Source organism: Marmota monax, unplaced genomic scaffold, assembly GCF_021218885.2.
Source record: "Marmota monax isolate L192 unplaced genomic scaffold, Marmota_monax_Labrador192_F-V1.1 WCK01_AAM20220418_F8-fsc00164, whole genome shotgun sequence".
NCBI classification, from domain to species: domain Eukaryota; kingdom Metazoa; phylum Chordata; class Mammalia; order Rodentia; family Sciuridae; genus Marmota; species Marmota monax.
Genome location: NW_026693313.1, coordinates 941367 through 961814, shown reverse-complemented (window position 1 = coordinate 961814; position 20448 = coordinate 941367). Strand labels below are relative to the sequence as shown.

The 20448-nt window shown below is 44.1% G+C and overlaps 1 protein-coding gene across 2 annotated transcripts in view; it reads right to left on the bottom strand.

Annotated features, from left to right (window-relative positions):
- Tiam2 (TIAM Rac1 associated GEF 2) overlaps positions 1-20448 on the bottom strand; it is a 103626-nt gene that overhangs the window by 67781 nt on the left and 15397 nt on the right. The window contains exons 5-8 of one of the 2 annotated variants that reach the window (XM_046456573.2): positions 19738-19962; positions 5956-6141; positions 5273-5419; positions 2879-2950 (exon numbers count right to left, since the gene is read on the bottom strand). In XM_046456573.2, the coding sequence (XP_046312529.1) occupies positions 2879-2950; positions 5273-5419; positions 5956-6141; positions 19738-19962 (630 nt within the window). The remainder of the gene's footprint in view (positions 1-2878; positions 2951-5272; positions 5420-5955; positions 6142-19737; positions 19963-20448) is intronic. The other variant, XM_046456574.2, reaches the window with a different exon arrangement.

Genomic DNA, 20448 nt, shown 5'->3' with positions numbered 1-20448 from the left:
ACATTCATGCGTACACACGTCCAGGGACCATACACGTCTGTCTGTGGCCGGGCAGGGCTCCAGAGGATCTCCCTATTTAAATAGCATATCCTGCGGTCAGGAGTCAGTTCTTAATTCACATTTTCCACTTAACAAACCGACATGAGGTCCCCCCACACCCATCTAGTTAGGAGCTAATAACTAATACAACAATACTTCATTCACTCGCTGCCATAAAGTTGGGACACCCCAGGCCAGTTTTCCAGGAGAGAGGGCCAAGGCCAGAGGCTGGCAGGATGTCTGGGATGCAGCTTCTGAGGCAGATGACCCTCGGAGCCTGGTGGGGGGTTGTTGTCACAATCTCCATAACAAACTCTGCCGGCCACACTGCAGGAGGCTCCTCCTTACTCATCAAGGAGGAGACCAAAACGTTTTCATTTTTGGCTAGCCAAGGTGTCACCTTAAAAATGCTCAAATGAGACTGGCTTTATTCCAGCCCTAACAGACTTTGGATTAGGGTGACTAAGTGCTGGACAGGACGGGAAGCACCAATTAGAGTGTTTAAAACTGCGCGCAGCCCCTCCCTCACAATGGCCTTTCTGTGTTACTCAAATGGACATATTGTACTTACTGTATAAAAATAGATGGTTTGTGCTGGTTATAAATAGTCTCCAAGAGTGATTAGCAGAGGAAAAGCAGTGAAATGTAATATTAACTCCTTGGCCAGCTACAGGAAGAATTTTGAGGCCCAAAGACTTTTTTTTTTTTTTTTTTTACGTACGCCCTTAGTTTTAGCTGCAATTCGATTCAGACCTAGTTAGCTCAGTGCTGCAGGCAGCACAGAAAGAACAGACTCACCAGATGCACCACTAAAACAGTCCTGCCCACAAAAGGACCGTCTTTGATTATCCCTATACTGCAAGTGATGCATAGTTAAAATAAACAGGGATAGCTGAATATACATGCTTAAAAAAACGGATGCAGCAATGGTTTTCTCTCACCCCTGGTGCTTTGGTAAGGTCTGTCAATTAAATCACAAGATGCGTTGGTAAGTTGAGCTTGATTTAAATAAGCACAAAACTGAATTTCACCATTGATGACTATTTTAGCAAATTTGACTGTCAAAATCCACCATAAGTTCAGATAACAGAAAATGTTTTAAGCAAATAAGCAAGGATTTTATTAAAATCAAAGGTGAAAGAAAGACTCATCATGACTCCCAGCCCAGTGTGCCTGGGAGGGGTAAGAGTGCCTGAGATATAATTTCTTTAACTTTTAAAGTAAGAATTTTAAATTGTTATTGATGTTGGAAGAGATAAGACCCAAAAATTTTCTCAGAGAGCAAACACTTCTTCTCAGCCATTAGAGGACGGCACCTAACACAATTAGCAGACTTTCATAAGCTAGTGCTCTACGCTCGGCAGTGTGTTACCGATTTAGAATATATACCTAACAAAGGAATACACACAAACTCTCCAGACCAAGGGTCCTGGCTACCAGGTATCCTGGACGCATACGCCCGACAGGCAGCCAATAGGAAAAGGCAGGAGAGAGTAAAACCAGGAAATAATGGGGATGCATCAACCGCAGCAAAGAGTCCTGTCCCCGGAGGACGGTCCTGTCCCCGGAGGACGGAGAAACGGATGCCAACTGAACAGCCTCTGCAGATGCACAGAACCCAAGGGGCTGGGAAGGGAGGCCATTCATCATGAAAGGTCTGACTTCTGACCACTCATCATGACTTCTAGAAAAGGAGGCACTCGTCCCCCATGGTTGATTAAATCTAGCAAAAGGAGAACACAGACCAGGAGCCACTTCGGAGGCCCAGCTTCCTGGTACAAGATGCTCCGTTGCATAACCTGTCTATTGGCAGCCCTGTCCCTAAGGACGGAGGTGATGAGGAGCAAGGCACCCAGCAGAGGCTCTCCTGACCCATCTTAAGCTCACTCTCCAGGAAGCAGGATTCTGCAGGCCGAGCTGTCACCTGGAGCTGTCTCAGCAGCATGATGGCCAAACAGCTCGGAATCAGCCTTAAGTGCACGCAGAATACGGCCATCTACGCTGTATATGTTAGGATGACCCAAGGGTTCCTCCTCACTCCCCTTCCCCGGCCTAGTCACAGGGTCTAACACTCGACTTTCCTCTATTTTTTTCCTAATTAAATTCCCAATTCACTGAATTATCCCTATTGACTCACTAAAGAAGGCTGCCTGCTTCTGCAAAGGGATATTAAGTTTGTCTAAGCCTATCATCATTAGCTTTTCAATTCCAACAAACAGCTCAGAGCTTCTTTAGAAATAACACTGAAGACAAAATGCTTTGGTGAGGGGGAGGTCAGAGAAACAGATCCAAAACATGCACCAGCTTCTAGGGCAAGGTGTGGGTTTTAAAAAGGCACCAAAGAACAGGCCCGAGTACTTCACCCCACTTCAGAATGTCATTCGGAAACAGCTGAGGAGTTTTTGGTAAGAAGCGCATCTGGAGCCTGGGAAGAGAGTCTACTGGGCTTTGCAGAGGGCACCTGGAGACACCCACAGCACCGAATGTATGGCAGGAAGACCTCCAGGAACGAGGAGAGGAAAATGCAGTTTGGGGTTCACTCAACTTCAGGTGAGGAAAAGAGAAGCCCCAGTGAAGAGGCTCTCAGGACCTTAGTCGAGTAGTGCCACTAATTCGAGGATGGTGTTGGCATGAGTTTACCTCCCCAAAGACTTGGCATTCAGGACACATCTTAGTCTACCTAGTAGGGACCATTTCGATTCTAACTTTATTTTCAACAGATTCACATAGAGATTCTGATGAATCTTTTGAAAGTAGAATGCTGAGCCAGCATTCCCTGCTTCACAGAGCATCTGTGTCACTGATACAAATCAAGCTGGCTGCCTGGAGCAGACTTTACCTCGCTGGAGTTGGTGGAGCTCTGAGGTAGCTGGGTTCCAGAAAATCCATGGCTGCTATTCGAATCAAATATCTGACAGACAGGGGTAAAAGAGAAAAAAAAATGGCTCTGAGAAGTTCATATGGCATCCACCCTTTTACAGTGTTTAAAAATTAAAGTTGTGTAACGTAAGATCTTCATTTCTCAATTTGTAATGTCTAATATTCTAACCCAATTGAAGGTCTAACTTTGAAGAAAAAAAGTTGCTTTCTTTCTTCCTAGTCATGTATTTTACTTTTCTATGATGTCATATATTATTCAAGTCATTCTGAATCTTTTTGATGTCACTTTTGACAAGTTCACATTTTTGAAGAGATGGAACAGAGCTCAGAGTTGGCAAAGGCTCCAAAATCAAGCTTATCCTTTCTTTTAATGCATGCAGAATAAATTTTGAAAGAAAACAGCTAAATGTTAAACGTGGCTGTGTTTGGATAGACAGACTACGAAGCATTTAAGTTTCCAAATTTCCTTCTAAATTTTGTAGATAACTAGCATTAAAGATCATTTAAACATTTAATAATATCTACTAAATCAACTTGATTCAATTATATATATACTAATAATATAGTTGGTGTCATCTTTTTTTTTTTTTTTAAATACAAAAACGTATGTTCAAACAAATGCTTTTTTGTCCATCAATAAACTTTTTGCTGGGAACATTTACCATATATGCTGGGGTAAAGACCATTTTAAGCTCATTTGTAATTAGCTAAACACCTACATCTAAGAAAAACAAGCAAGCTATCCATTTTAATGACACAAAATTGATCATCTTGAATAAAATCATGATTGGCCTTAAAGACATCATTCAAACATCTCAGAAGTTCAGCTCAGGAAGCACAGGCCCAGTGTGCAAGAACGAATTTGTGACCATAAGTCCCAGCATTATGTGCAACTATAATGCACCAATAAAAAAAATATATGGTGGTGGGGGAGAAAACCTGGGCCCAGTGTAGCCAATGACTTATATTTTAATTTGCATAATGCATTGTAGTCATAAGTAGAAGTATGATTTTAAAGTGTGATATTCTTGGCTACGTAAAAGAAGACGTGTGTTTCTGCTATCTTTCCATCAGCTAATCCACTCCCTCCAACTTCTGACCTTGTTGTTTCAAGGTCTTAGGTAAGTCAAAGAAGTTGATACTAGCCCTTTTATTCACCTAATTCATAAATGCATAATATACTTCTGAATAAAGAGTCACACACGAATTAGAAAATAAAGTTCCACGAAATGTGACCACTCTTTCCCATGACACTGAAAGTATATTCAGAAGAATGGCAGCCCTCTGAAAATAAAACCAAGAACTCCTCCCCAGGGCACTGCACACATTCTCCCCACTCACAGGATCAGATCGTCACACAACTTATCTTTCTACAGTATTTGAAAAAATAATAACCCTAAAACACACCAATCGCACCATGAAACTCCTTGTCACAGGCTATGTTATGGGCATTAGGCAACACTTCAGATCTGAACACAATTCGCCGTACTTGGGCGACATTCCAGTAGTAAATGTTCAGACTGTCTTTTCTTGGTGAAATGGTAAAAGAGCCACTACTTCTAAAGGGAAAATAAGCAGCAGCAATTGTCCAGTGTTTCAGGGTTTTGGATTCAAGGCAAATAAGTCCCAGCCCTGCCCCTAGGGTGCTGCCACACAAGGCTACGGTGAGTGATTTAACCTCTCCTAGTGTCAGTCTCCTTTTCTATAATACAAGCTGATGAAACTCGTTCTTCATATTTCAAGGTTTGAGTGAAAAAAGAATCCCGCACTATCAACAGAATTTAGCTGTAGTCGCTCTGATTGGTATTAACTTTCTACATTTATTTTAATATGAAGGCTATGGGAAAATAAATGTTGGAACCAAAGGCACTGAAGAGTGTGGATTATTGTCTGATAATTCTTCGTGTGCCTAAGCACTACACAAGGTTCCCGCAGGTGTGCATGGGCACACAGAGCAACTTGCATATACTTCCCTTGGAATCAAAAGTCCATGCCAAGATGGATTGCTTTGAACAAACTCTTTTTTTGGAGGGGGAGGGTACTGGGGATTGAACTCGGGAGCACTTGACCTCTGAGCCACATCCTTAACCCTATTTTGTATTTATTGAGAGACAGGGTCTCACTGAGTTGTTTAGAGTTTTTGCTAAATTGCTGAGGCTGGCTTTGAACTCACGATCCTCCTGCCTCTGCCTTTAAAGCCACTGGGATTACAGGTGTGCGCGACCACGCCCGGCCTGAGCAAACTCTTATTTCACCCTGAAGAGAGCATGAACACCTACAGTTCGTAGCAGGCCAATAAACAGGGGCTTCAGGAAGGTCGCCCCAGCTGGAGTCCTTCTGAGCCGGGACTCACCTGAGTCACGGACGCTCTTTTCTCCCTCCCTCTCCTTGCCAGCGTGTCCAGCCCTTTTAAGGAAGAAAATATGCCCTTCTTGCTCCTCCCTCGCTGGGTCAGGGAAAGGGTTCTTTTCCGGAGAGCAGAGTCATCTCTAGAACACACCTAATTTAAAACAGTTTAGAAAATCAGACCAAAAGATCAGAGAAGCATTCACAGTCGCCCTGGAAGAAGGAAGCTCTGCTCATTAGAAACCTTTCCTGGCGGGTGTCAAGGGCTGCTCCGTGTCCCGTGTACTAGGACCCACCATGCAGCTCTCTCCTACCAGGCAGCACAAGCCAAGGTGGAGCTTTCAGACTCCCTCAGGAGCAATCCCAGAAAACCCAGTGCAGCTCTGACACGAACAACCCTCCTTGCTTCCTCATGCCACTGTCACTACTCCTCAAGGATCCCGCCTGCCCGGTGGCATGCAGAGGAGCTGAGGGCAGGCAGGTGTGGACACGAATATGGACTAACTGTCCGCTAGCAGTGGGGTTCCTAAAAGACGCAGTAGAGAAACCGGGCTCTCTCTGGTCTCCTCTGCACATCCCAGCCCCTGGTCTTTGCATGAGTCCCGTCAGATACTAGATTCACTTCCCGAGGAGCTGAGGGGGACAAGCTGGAGAAGGACAGCCACTGTGATCCTCTCCCAAGGAACTTACCAGAGCATGGAAAGAAGACACGGATAAGACTCCCAGCCTGCCGAGGGCCAGCTTGGAGGGACGGCTGGCGACTGCAAGGAGACTCTTGGGGTTCGGTAACTCCCCGCCTTGTAAGCTGGCCAGGTAGCAGCGCATCCTGAATAGGTCCGTGTGAAATTTCTCCAGATTCTGCTCCCACTGTTGGATCTTAAACAGCAAAAGCAGAGGGAACTTGAATGAAACTTAGGAGTTTGCGTGGACCAAGTAGAAAATGCAATCAAACGTCAAGGAAAAATTAGTTTCAGCTGGAGTTGCAGAGGTTTAAACCAGCCCTCTCTGCTCGCCACTTCCGTGCTCCCAACAAAATACACTTATGAGGGCAGCCAAAAACCAAGGGTGGCTGGTGGTCCCGATCCCGTGCCATGCCAAGATGGCATGATCTTTGGAGAACTCCGGCATTAAACCACACTGACTTACAACAGGATGCAAAATCAAAACATGATTTTTTCCCCCTTTGTTTCATTTCCCTTCCCATTTACAGCCTGTGATCCGAAAGCAGATGAACTGAACTGGCTCTGAAAAGGCAGGGCCTCTGCAGTCCTGTTCACTTGAGTAACTGACTCGGAACAGTAAGAAGCAAATGGACTTGGGGGGTGAGGACAAACAGAGCTGGGACCGCTATTTTAGGGATCTTGAGAATAACAACCATCTGTACATCTGAATGAAATTAAAGAATCTACGGTTATTTACACGACGGAAATTCCTCCTAGTTCTTCAAAACTGAAGTCCTGAGTGGGTAAAGAAACAGTCCAACCCTGGGGGCCTGCGTCACTTTCCCAAGGATGTCACAGTGTGTTACACACAAGCATTACTCCATTAAGATGGAAACTATAGGTGGAGAGAGGCTCTGGTCACTTGCCAATATGGAGCTCTGAAGCCAAGCAGAAAGCTCGCTCCACAGGTCTGGAGGACCATCTCAGAACGCAAGAGGCCTACAGCAAGGGCCCATCATGAAGAGCTCAGGACAGGGATTATGTCACTGCCTTTGCAGCCACCGCATCTCCAGTTTGCCAAGTTGCTTCTTAATTCTGGATCAATAATAATTTGGAGGACTTCCAACCCTGGACACTGTGACCCCCTTCAGTCTCTCCCTGCAGAAAAGTTACAAATTCTGGGTATTCCCCAGACCTCCTCTAAGTTGTCTGTATTACTTCCTTAGGAAGGTCACTGAACAACTTTTCTGTGGGAAAGAAATATAATGGCTATAAGATCTTAATATAATAATTCATTGATTCATCACTGTCAGTAAAACAATGAAGTCACTCACGAGAGCATTGAAAGGACCTGAATGTCCACAAGGAATTTAACCAGGGTAAAGGGTCTACTTGCCCTTGGACGTCTCTCCCTCTGGAGATGGCCCTCTTCTCCTCTGAAGGTGTGTCTGCTTTCCTAAATAAATCTGTCTGGGGGTGGGATTTTCAGTATCCTTGCCAATGGTGGAATAACCTACTGGTGTTAGCCAGAGCGAACAGCAGGACACGGTGGCTTTTAAAACAGAGATGACTCAGTCTTAACCCCAAAGAGTCCACCCATCAGGTCCCAGGTTTAAGACAGTATAGATTTCAAAAGTGCCTCCTGTGATTCTGGTGCCCAGCCTTAGTGAGAACCACTGCTCAAAACCAACAGGAGACTTCAAATGGGAACTGCAAATCTCTTCTTGGTCTCACCAAATTAGAGAATTCTAGATTCCAGGTGTGACAGGGATAAACTGAGGCTATCAGGACCCTAAGCTGCAGTGGAAACTAGACTTCCAGCTCCACCTCATAAACCTCTTCCCCTCTAGATGGCTCCTGAAAATCCATAATCACAGACTGTAGACCTGTAGAAGTCACTGGCTGCCAGAGGAAAGATGTGCAGACCATCGTAGTGGATTAAAAGGATGAAGGAAATAAGAGCCCAGTCTGGACCAGTCACCGCAGGTCAGGAAAGATGACAATCTCTTACACTTACACCCAGTTCTACAGCCTACAGAGTATTTCTTAAAGTGCCATTTAATGTATTCATGTGAATACCCATCAAAGTACCACTGAAAGGCAAGGACAGTTTGATCCTACACAATATACAAGGAATCTTAAAATTTTGTCAAGAAAAAAAAAAAAAGAAAGAAAACAACAAAATTTTGTCAACACTCCTAAATCTCTCCCCCCAACATGCAAGTGAGTTCATTACAAGAACAGGAATCCAGATGCTTTCATCTGCTGGAGGACGGAAACGCAGTGGGACCCTAACAGACCAAGAGAGACCTTACAAAGACCATGACTTTGGCTAATGTATGTGATTAAGTTCCAAGAGTACAAGTACCTCAGTTAAGAGTGTATGCTGTAGAGGCATTTTAAAAATGGAATTTAGTAAAAAATGTAAAGGAAAGTGACTATTTCAACCGTGCTCTTTATCCTAATCCTGACATCAGCTTTTATGATGGTTAATTTTATTGTACTTGATTTTGGCCCCAAGTGTCTAGATATTCGCTCAAACAATATTCTGAGTGTGATTGTGAGGGTGTTCTTGGATGCAATTAACATTTAAATGGATAGACTGAGCAAAGCAGACTGCCCTCCCTAATATGGGTGAGCCTCATCTAAGCAGCTGAAGGCCTGGTCAGACCCAAAGGGCCTGGAGCAAGAGAAGTTCCCTGCCTGATTGTGAACCGGAACACTGGCTCCTCCTGGGTCTTGAGCCATCAGCCTTGGGTCTAGAGCCAGCTTGTCCTCTCCTGCAGACCTCGAGACTTCCCCACCTGCAAGATCACCAATTCCCTGGTGTGCGTGCACGTGGTGTGACTGTTTCTCCAGAGACCCTTGAGAAATACAGTCTACCCCATAGATCTCTATGGCAGGAGAAGCCATCATCAGTCGCACATCTATTGCATTTAAAGACAATATTTACCTTGTCTTTAAGGTCATGGTTCTTTATACAGAGAATCAGTTACTGAGCTTAACGGAGGATTTGTGGTTGGATAAGAAACAATGAGATGTTTGACTTTTCTTTCTGCACTCACCAAAGTTCTAGGGAGTGGCTAGAAGATCTGCAGGTGAAAGTGTGCTGTGAATGTGGATTCAGAGGGGCTCTTCTTGGTCTCACCAAATTAGAGAATTCTAGATTCCAGATGTGGCTGGTTTCCTAGAGGGGAGGAGGTGGCAGAGGGCTGAATCCGTGAGCTCGAAACAGACCTCACAAGATCTGGAAAGTCTGGAGCACCACCTGTTTCCTCAGTAGAGGCAAGGCCCACGTACCAGTCAAGGTCTGAATAAGCCAGCCCTCCAGACTCACCAAGCCCCACACTGACAGTGCTGCCAGTGTGAACGCTGCTGTCCCTGACAAGCTACGGGGTCTGCTGCCCTCCCCGCAGGACTCTGCTCCTGAAGCCAGCTGCAGCAACTTCCACCTCAGTGACGCAGTGAACATCATTTCTTCCAAGGCCTCACGTTTCCTAGAGAGAAGAAGCGGAGCTGCCTACGTTCTCATTCAGGTGTCTTATTCATCTTGAACTGTTCCCCTTCCAATTTTTAACCCTGACATTCAGATTTAGCCCAAATTTAAAGTAATGCTAACTAAAAAGAAAGCATTTTATGATAATCCTGCAGACGATGAGATAAAGGTGCACTTTTAAAATGTCAAGGCAGGAATAAAAGACAGTCTCCTTAGCTATTATGCTTCCTCAGTTGAATTCAATCGTCATCATCAACATTATCACTGAGCTAGAAATGCCATCGGCAGCTGTTTATCACAGATTTTTTTATTGATTCTGGGATTTTCCTCCTAACATTATTACAAACCAAAATTTCCAAAATGAATTCCTGGAAGCCAAGACTGCCCCCTCTTTTCTGAATCCCTTGCACCCTGACAACTGTCCCTGGACATCAACCTGCAGACTGAGCTTTCGTTTCTTCTCATGTCCCTGAACAAAACGGAAAATGACAAGGATGAAAAAAAACCTACTCTAAGGTGGTTTTCATTCTCTTTCACTGTAAAAGGATAAGTTATTGGCAAAATCACAGGGAAAACTCACATGTTTAAGCTCTGACATAAATTAAATGCTAAAAAGTTTCCTTTTCATTACAGCCATAGCTATATTCATTTAATGAGCTCAGAGAGGTTGTGCTCTGCTGTAGAAAAGAGGGAGGGGAGAGATGAAGCCTGATGATAAAAATAACAAATGAATCAAATGCACGATACACTTTAAAAGATGACAAGCACATTCCTACCACACCCAGTGCTCCTAGATAACTATTTCCACTGTGTAGTCACTTAATTATGAAATAAGGCCAGTTGCCCATGACTAGGTTCAGCCTAAAAGATAATTCATTTGTCCTTTTTGGTGGAATAAACTGAAAAACTTCCATTGTTTTACAAACTCTAAAACCTATCTTCATAGAAGACACCAACCAGTGACCCAGATTATGCTAAAGTTCATCAGTAGTCAGAACAACCAGCTACAGTTTAGAGAATCAATTTCGTTTGGTTTCGAGACAAAATCTACTCTAGTTTATAACCAACACCCTAAGCTGAAAAACCCAAGTTGTGATAACGGATAACTTATGGGTTAATTTATGACTTATGCCAAATAATTCATCCCATGATTTAGTGAGCGAGGCATCGTCTGATTTACCCAAATCCTACTGAGAAACAGTGGAGCCTCCGCAGCACAGATCTGGATTCAGACCCCAGCTCTGCCACTGAAGAGCTGTGTGACATTAGAAAGTCCAATTCACCTGAGGGCACTACGGACACATCTTTACCTCATGGAGTGACTATGAAACTAAACGTGGCTATGGCCTAAAACAGGGGCTCTCTTAGTGACCAGGGAGGGAATCGTGGCAGGGAGCGAGGCAGGAGGAGGAGACGTGCTATGGGGAAAGACATCAGGAGCCCTGGAGAAGGACCAAGGAAGGACAGCCTCGAAGGAGAAGTCAGTTTCCTACAGCAAAGAGGAGCGATTCCTGGGTTCACGAGAGAGACATGGGGGCATCCACTCGTGTTGCTTTAGGAGCCCGTGTTTTATAGCAGGTGCAAGCTCAGCCTCAAGGAGATTATGACAGAGCAAGGTGATGGAGTGGAGATACAGACAGAAACCAGGAACCATGGGAGTCCTTGATGGAGTGGATGGAGGGGAGTCGGGGCAGCCTCTTGGAGGACGTGCCCCTCGGCCTTCATTATAATGCAGAGGGCTGAGCCAGGTGACAGGGAGGAGGCACATGCACACACCCTAGAAATGGAGTCCTGTCTATAGAGGAGACACTCGCAGTGAGGAGTGGGGTGGTGGCTCAGGTGGGGACCTACAGAAAGCCAGTATTGTCACAGTGTTGACACAGGTCAGCAGAGCAGAGTTTCTCCAGGTCCTCATCTTGCAAGTAAGAAAGCCCACTAAGGTGTGTGTAAGCTAGGCAAACACACAGTCAGGCTGCCTTTCTAGACGACATCCGCTCTGGTTGTTGTGTGGAAGACGAACCTGAGAAGGCCAAGCCAGAGGTTTCCACAGTAGTACAGAGAAGGGAGAAGGACAGCCCCCCCTTACCTCTTCCACCTCCTACCCCTGCCTGAGACGCTGAATTGCCAGGTGCCCGCGCCATTCAGAGCACTCTGCCATTGCTGAACCTCACCTGGAATGCTCTTCTCCATCCTCTTCTGATTCACCCCTTGGTTTTCAAGAAGCATTCAGGTGTTTCTCCCCGGGAAGTCCTCAATGTCGAGGATTAGCTTCCCATTTCCGTCTTCCCTGGCACTCAAACATCATTTACCCTGAATTCATGGTATTATGTGGAAACTATATGCTCAGCTCTCTGTCATTCTACTAGGATGAGAGCACCCCAAGGACAGTGATCTCTGAACCCCATCCATGTGCACTCACCAGCTCACTCAACGACACAGAACCACCATCTCCCAGTAGCCTACAGAACAAAGTCTATTCTTCACCCAGCACCTGCATAAGCCGGCCTTGCTCCCTCAAATCCCTCTTCACAAATATTCTGCTCTCTAGCTGCTCCCCCCCCCCACCCTGCATACACTCCTTATTGTATTTTCCTCAAAGCTTTGCTCATATTGTTCCCTTCACCAGTTTCCAACTGTCTGAATTCACTACATCCTCTTATCATGTTAAACCTTTAAGTAAACATTTTAAATGAAGCCCACATTTCACATCCCACTCACTGGAGCACTCCTGAGGGTCTGGCTATCCCCTCCCTCTCCGCCTGGTTAACACAGGAAACTGACAGGCCCCCCCAGAGAAGGGCACAGAATGAGCCGTCTGGGGGAAGCCATCTGGGAGGATGCCAAGATGGCCTCAGGGTGGTGAGGTTTTGTCCTTATTTACTTGTTTGAAATAATAAACGGAAAGGAAAATAAAGTACTGACTGGACTTAATTTACAAGGCTTCCTCCTTCAGAACTTCAAAGACACTCTGACATGTGGACACACAGTGTGGTCTGGTCCAAATTGGATATGCTCAAATGAAGGTTGCATCATCCTGCCCCATGGAAAAGCCCAGAGGCCTGAGGACAAGGGCGAATGATGGTTTATTTTAAGCAAAGCACATGACCCCATACCAGTATGAAATTCAGTGTCCTTACTGTGATAGTGTCTTTTTGTTAGGAAAAGGCATTAACAATGATTTCCTCCACCCACATACTTCAAAGAAAACCTGTCCCAGGGATTTTATCTTGCATGATGTAATCCATGCTGTATATTCTGCTATAATTGGCATGCATCATATGACTAGATCTGAGGGACTTGGGGGTCTCTGGAGGAAAGTGCTACATAAATAAAAAGTTAGAGTTATTTTTAAATATTTTCTTTTGTTATAAAGCTATTATGGAAGAAACTGTTTTCCTGATTCCTTTCTCACAAGATTCCCTGGTGGTGTATAGAAAACCACTGATATTTGTATGTTGAGTGTTTAATCTACTACCTTGTTAGAGTATTTATCAGCTCTAACAGTCTTTTGATGAAGCCTTTAGGGTCTTCTAAGTATAGGATTGATATCATCTGCAAATCGGAACAATTTGACTTCTTCCTTTCCTATGTATCCCTCTTCTTGTTTAGTTGTTCTGGCAAATCTCAAATACTATATTGAACAAGATTGGTAAAAGTGGACATCCTTGTCTTGTTCTTGATTTTAGAGGAAAGACTTCCAGTTGAAAGACCTCTACAAGGAAACTTCCAGAATGCTGAACACAGAAATCAAAGACACCAAAAAATGGAAGGAAGTCCCATGTTCATGGATAGGCAGAATTAATATTGTTAAAATAGCCATACTGCCAAAGGTCACCTACAGATTCAATGCAATCCCCATCAAAATCACAAAGAAATCTTTCTCAGAACGAGAAACAATAGTCCTAAAGTTTATATGGAAGAGCAAAAGACACAGACAAAGCAATTCTAAGCAAAAAGAATAAGGCTGGAGGCATCACAGTACCCAATATCAAATTATACTATGGCGCCACAGTCACAAATGCAGCTTGGTACCGACATGAAAACATACGTAGACCAATGCAACAAAATAGAAGACACACCCACCCAGCTATGCTCATCTGATTCTTGGCAAAAAGTTAACATTGGAGAAAAGACACTTGTTTAACAAAAGGTGCTAGGAAAATTGTATATTCATATGTAGACTCTAGATCCCTATCTCTCACCCTGCACAAAAATCAATTCAAAAATGGATCAAAGACCTTGAAATAAGACAAAAACTTTGCAACTACTAGAAGAGAATATAGGGAAAACAATCCAGCATATTGGCTCAGGCAGAAATTTCCTCACCTGAACTCCTGTAGCTCAGGAATAATATCAAGAATGAATAAATGGGATGACATCAAACTAAAAAGCTTCTGCACGGCAAAAGAAACAATTAACAGTGTGAGGAAGAAACTTACAGAATGGGAGAAAATCTTTGCAAGCTACTCTTCCGACAGAGGATTAATGTCTAGAATGTATAAAGAATTCAAAAAAGTCAACACCAAAGAAATACCCCACTCAACAAATGGGCAAATGAACTAAATAGATGTTCCTCAAAAGAAAAGGTAGAAATGGCCAACAATTATAAGGAAAAGAATCTTCATCTCTCATCATCGAGGAAATTCAATCAAAATGCCACTGAGATTTTATCTCACTCTAGTTAGAACATCAGAAATACAAATGACAATAAATGCTGGAGAAGATGCGGAGAGAAAAGGAACAATTACCCACTGTTGGTGGGAAGGTACATTAGTACAGCCGCTAGGGAAATCAGTGTGGAGGTCCCTCAAAAGAGTAGGCATGGAACCGCCATATGACGTGGTCACACCATTCCTCAGTATTTACCCCAAAGAACTAAAGTCCACACACTATAGACATATGTGCAGACCCATGTTTATAGCAGCATAATTCACAACAGCCAACCTACGGAACCAGCCTCGGTGTCCACCAATAGAAGAATGGATAAAGAAAATGTGGTATGTGCACACAACAGAATTTTAGTCAGCTATCAAGTACAAAATTGTGTCATCTGCAGGAAAATGGACGGACCTGGAGAGCATCACGTTACTCAAAACAAGCCAGAGGCAAAAAGTTGAGGGCTTATGTTTTTTCTCATATTTAGAAACAAGAAAAAAGAAAACAGAAGAGAGATAAGGAGGATGGAGGAAGGGATCAGGGGATGGACAAGGGGAGGGAAAGACAGGCACTGGGGAATCAAAGTTATTAAAGTATGCGATGCACACGTGCCAATATGTCACAATGAGCCCACTATTCAGTATAATTACCATGCACCCAAAAAAAGTATGTAGTGGACTTGAGACTTTTAAATGGTAAGTGCACTGAATACTGCTCTTTCATAGAGGTTTTAAACACTGTACGTGTATGGGATATTGGGAGCCTGGACCTAAGTGGCCTCAGCCTGTAAATACCTTTGTGGTCACATTACTGTTTCCTAGTCAAAGGGGATCTCATAAAAGCAATTCCAAGCATGTGCTTACTTCCCCGCTGTGTGTCTGTGTGTTTCTCAGTCTGTGTGTCTGCAAGTCGAGAGTAAACAGCTCTTTCACCTTTCATGGCCAGATGTGATGCTTTTCAATAACTGCAAAGTCCTTTGGGAAAACAGGACTAAATTATAACCTAAAAACTATTCAGGTGAAATTTCTAAATTTCAATCCAAACAGGATCTTACCAGAAATTCCCTAGTGTACAACTAGAAGATGAGCATGCAGGAGGTGTGTGTGGGGTAGGTGGAGGAGATACAGGAGCAGGGAGGAAGCCGGTGGGGTTGGAGCCTGAAATGAAAACCAAGGAGCGCGAGGACAAAATAACCAAGGTACGGAATCTGGCAAGAGTGGACAATGGGCCCCAAGTGACCATCACCCTAATTCTTTATAAGAAGTAACTCTTGAGGCCAATCATTCTGGACCCTTTGATTTGTGAAAGGGTTTATGCAAGGGTAACCCCTCCCAATCAAAGAATGGCACCAAAGGTGACATCATCCATCAGGCATTCACAAACTACAGGCAGGCAAAAAAAAAAAAAAAATCTACCTAATGAAAAATTCATGTGCTTGGACTTCTTGTGGCCATAAAAAGGCTCCATATAGGGGCTGGGGCTGTAGCTCTGGTTGAGCGCTGGCCTAGCATGCGTGAGGCACTGGGTTCAATCCTCAGCACTACATAAAAATAAATAAAAGTATTGTGTTCATCTATAACTTAAAAAAAAAAAAAAAAAAAAAGGTCCACATACATAAAGGGAGCCTGTCAATGTTCCCTCATCTCTCCCTAAACCTAAATCTTCAACTAAATGTAAGGCCCTAAAAACTCTAAACTGAGTGCCCCTTCCAGACATATGGTTCCAAAGCTAAGCTCAGGAGACAGAAGGGTTGAAACTGTACTTTATCCCACCGCTGTCCTATGTGGTCTTTGACAAGGGCACCCGAGCACTCTGTGACACCGGACCCCATGAGTTATATTTCTCCCAGCAGAAGGGCTGTCATAACTAGACTGTGGAACCTCAGGACCCCAGGTGGGATGCAGTACAAAGAAAACACCAGGACAGCCATCTCTCCTCAGCTCTCCGCTCACACCCTGGGCAGAGCTGGGCACACCCTGCATTCCCCAGGCAGGAAGCTGGGCAGTGCAGTCATGTAGCCTCAGGACCAGCCTCCTCCCGGATGTGGGCGGGGAGGGCTCCGGCAGGCTGCAGAGGTATTCCTGCCCAACCCGTTGCCCCTCCACTCCTGCTCTCTTCCCCTCCACTCCTGCTCTCTTCCTGGAGTTAATGCTGCCTTCTCACCTCCACGTGGAAACTGTCTTGCAGTCTGGCGCCTCCAGCTGGCAGTCGTAGATAATGGCATCTCCTGTATCAGAACAGTTCCACTCAGGACTGGAGGTGACTCTAAGAGTCCACACAGCCACAGCAGACCATGCTCTCTGGTGTCCATGTGAACTGTTGAACTTTCATATCCCTCAGGACCAAGCCCTTGTATCCGCACATCCAGACCAGTGCCATCGGACCGCCCAATGCCTTTCCCGACTTCAATCTGTCCTCCAAGTCACTGCCTGATCCAAGATACAACGCCAAAAACTAGATTGCTTTCTACTTTGAATGTGGAATACAAGTTGAAATTCTATCCAAGCCCAGCATTCAAAACTGCTAGGGCCTGAATGTGTATGCGCCCCACCCTCCAAATTCAAGTTGAAAAACAACCTTTATAGTGATGGTATTAGCAGGCCGGGCCTTTGGGGAGGGGTTAGGTCAGCAACAGAACCCTTGTGAAGAGAATGAGTGTCCTTACAAAGGAGGCCCAGAGAGCCTCCCTGCCCTTTCACCAAGGGAAGACACAGCAAGGAGACACCATCTCTAGGAGGCAGGCCCTCACCAGACCTGGAATCTGCCCTGCCTTGACCTTGGACTTCCCATCCCTGGGGACTGTGAGAAATGTGGGTTGCTGCTAAGCCACCACCGAGTTGATAGTACATTGTTACAGAATAAGACAAAACACCCCAAAAACTGCCCCAGCGCCTGTTCAGCTCAGCACCAACTACTCCTCGTTTGCCAAGCCACACGCTCTGTGGTGTGCCCAGGAGCTCCAAGCCATCCCTGTTACTTCTGCCCCAGGTCTTTTCATGGAAATCCTTCCCACCTGCACAACCCCACAGTGTTTGAAGGCCATGTCCTCCCAGGAATCCCCACGACTCTGACCCTCTGATCCCTCATGAAATTGGATGACTTTGTCAGTTGTCACTAAACATCCCATTCTAGAATGTTCTTTAGTTTCATATTTAACAGGTTTTCTAACTAAGTTATACACTAATCAGCAACAGGGTCCATAATTCATCATTATTTTTATTTCTTGAAGCCAGATGCATCTGTCAGGTTGACCAGTACCTGCAGGTGAGAGGGAAAGAACTGAGAAGGAATAAAGACCAAATAGAACATAAGAACAGGAAAAGATGGGAAGAGTAATAGAAGATTCACCTACATCGCATCGTCCTTTAAAAATACTAGATGAGAGGCAGTTATTTGGTTATTTTACTACTGCTAACTAATATATTCCAAATTCTTAGCGTATCACAAATACATCATTTGAATTCATGCGTGATTCCCACTGTAACCTGAATTTCTTTCTACACTTACTGTTTTTCAAATATATGTAGATGATCAACTTTTGAACAAGGCTAAACATTCACACATAATGAAAGACTGACATGCGACGTGAGTAAAACATCACAGGCAAAATTTGCTAATAAATTGGTCCAAATCTCTGTGTTACTATGGAATATTTTTTAAGAATCTCATTTTCAAGTAAAAAGGATGAAAAATTCAAGAACATGCTAACTTATCATTACCCTATTCCTTGTTCAAGTTCTCAAGTCACTTGACAACTGATTCTGGAAGGGTCACAGTGGACACTGCATCTCCTGGACCCCTTGTTGGAAACAGAGGTGTTCTTTCAAAGCTCACAGCTGGGTGCCTCTGGGGACTGACCTCCACTGAAGGGAGCTGCCAGGCGAGAAAGCCTGGCCCCCTTGCCACGATGCAGACAGCTCTGCAGGGCCACCCAGCTCCAGGGCTTCCTGTGGGGCCTGCCCGCCGCCGGTCAAAATCCTGCGGGCTCCACCCCAGTCCTGCTCCTTACTCCCAACCAGTATTGCTCCTGAGGGCATTCCAGCAAAACTCCTCACTTACAGTTCTCCAGCTCAGTCTGTTTCCCAGGGAACCTGACTTGAGAGGAAGGCTAGAAATTTCGCGAGCTCTTTCCTAAGTATTGAGGTGCTCCAAGCAAAGGAAAATAAAAATTAAAAAGCTACCTCACCTCCTCTATAATGCATATGGGGTAGAGCCACCCAACGGCATGAATGTGGCAGCAGACCAAGGAAAGCATTTTCCCTGTTGTCTGTTAGTGGTTTCTGGACTCCACAGACACAGGAATAGCTAGCTGCGTTACACCAAACCCCCCTTCCCAAGCCATCCTTTGTATTAGGATTTAACTGTCCAATGCTCTGGGGGTTTTATCACATGGATTTTGTTCAGAAAAATAACAATTTTTCAGATAATAAGCTGGGCCAAATGGCACCACTTAACATAGGCAAAAAGATTTGGTTATAAACTATTTCAATATATAGGTTGAGCGACCCTAATCCAGAAATCCCAAATTTGAAATGCTCTAGAATCTAAAACTTTTTGAGTGTCAATATGATACAATTAAAAATCCTACACTATGAAAATTTGTTTCATGCACAAAATTCTTTAAAACATTATGTAACTTACATCCACGTTATGTGTTTAAGGTGCATATGAAACAAATTAGTTTGAGGTTTTAAGTAAAATTTCTTTCTAATGCATCAGTCTGTCCAAATTGGTGTGTTACTATGGAATTTTTCTTAAGTCCCATCCCCAGGATACCTCATTGTATATACGCAAATATTTCAAAATTCAAACATTTTAAGAAAATCCAAAACACTTCTGGTCCCAAGCATTTCAGATGAGGGATGTGCAATGTGTTTCTGATCAGCCACTAAAGGTTGTAAAGTGAACCACATCACCTGTGTCACACAAGATAGCCATAAGTATGTGAACTTAGAAGCCACTGAAACCTATTCCCCCAGGAAACTGGTGCAACCACTCTGGAAAGCAATATGGAAATTCCTCAGAAAACTTGGAATGGGACCACCATTTGACCCCGTTACCCTACTCCTCGGTATATACCTGAAGGACTAAAAATCAGCATAAAATAGTGATGTGGCCACATCAATGTTTATTGCAGCTTCATTCACAATAGCTAAGCTATGAAACCAACTTAGGTGCCCTTCAACAGATGAATGGAAGAAGAAAATGTGATATATATGTATACACAATGGAATATTACTCAGCCATAAAGAAGAATGAAATTATGGCATTTGCTGGTAAATGGATAGAACTGGAGACCATTATGCTAAGTGAAATAAGCCAATCTCCCAAAACCAAAGTCTGAATGTTCTCTCTGATATGTGGATGCTGCACAATGGAGGGCGGGGGATAGAAGTTCATTGGATTAGAAAAAGAGCGGAATAAAGGGAGGGGGGGATGGGAATAAGAAAGCCAGTAGAATGATCAGAAAGAACCTTCCTATGTTCACACATGAATACATGACCAGTGTAACTCCACATCATATACAACCACAAGAATGCGAATGTTATGTATAACTAAAATGAACAAATAAAAAAAATAAAGAAAGAAAAGAAACCATTTCCCCCAGAGTATGTGAATTGTGTTCATAATTCGAGTCTACGCTCTTGGTTGCTGTACCTGGTTCTCGATGGCCTTCCTGTTCCTGGGGTCGCTCACCACAGACAGCTGCAGCTCCGCCATCTTCTTCATCTTGCTGTCCATGTCGATCTTCTGAAGCAGGCTTCTCGTCTGGCTTTTCAGCAGCCGCACCGTGTCCTCTTTCCCATGCTTCTTTGCAAAAAGGGATGCACACGCAGAATGGATAGCAGTGACCCAGTTTTCCAGGTCTGTCTGGCTGGTGGCCTAAACACAGAGAGCGAGGAGATGGTTTGAAATTCCTTGACACAAAATTTCTCTCCAGAATGGCAGGCTGGGTTTGGATGAGTGAATCCCAAGAAATACCTGCATTTCATAAAAAAAAAAAAAGAGTTTAATTTCAAAAACACACCCAACCACTCATTGGGCTCAGAGGACCAGAGAGAACGTGGACTGCGGAGCAGACACAACCCTGGGGCCCTAGCCACGAGCGGCCAGGAGTCAACAACAGAAGTGACAGAAAACGAGGCCACATCTATGCTGCTCCATCATGCCACTCTCTGAGTGGCTGCTTCTCTTCATCAGTCTAATAGAAGAAGAAAATATTGGGGCTAAAACACAAAATCTGGATTTAAAATTATGTCTACAATGTGGCTTCAATTATAAAAAAAAAATCAATAAAAAACATAGGGAGAGGACACACACTAAGGACATTAAAGTAGACGTCTTCCAATACTGGGCTTTTGTAACAGT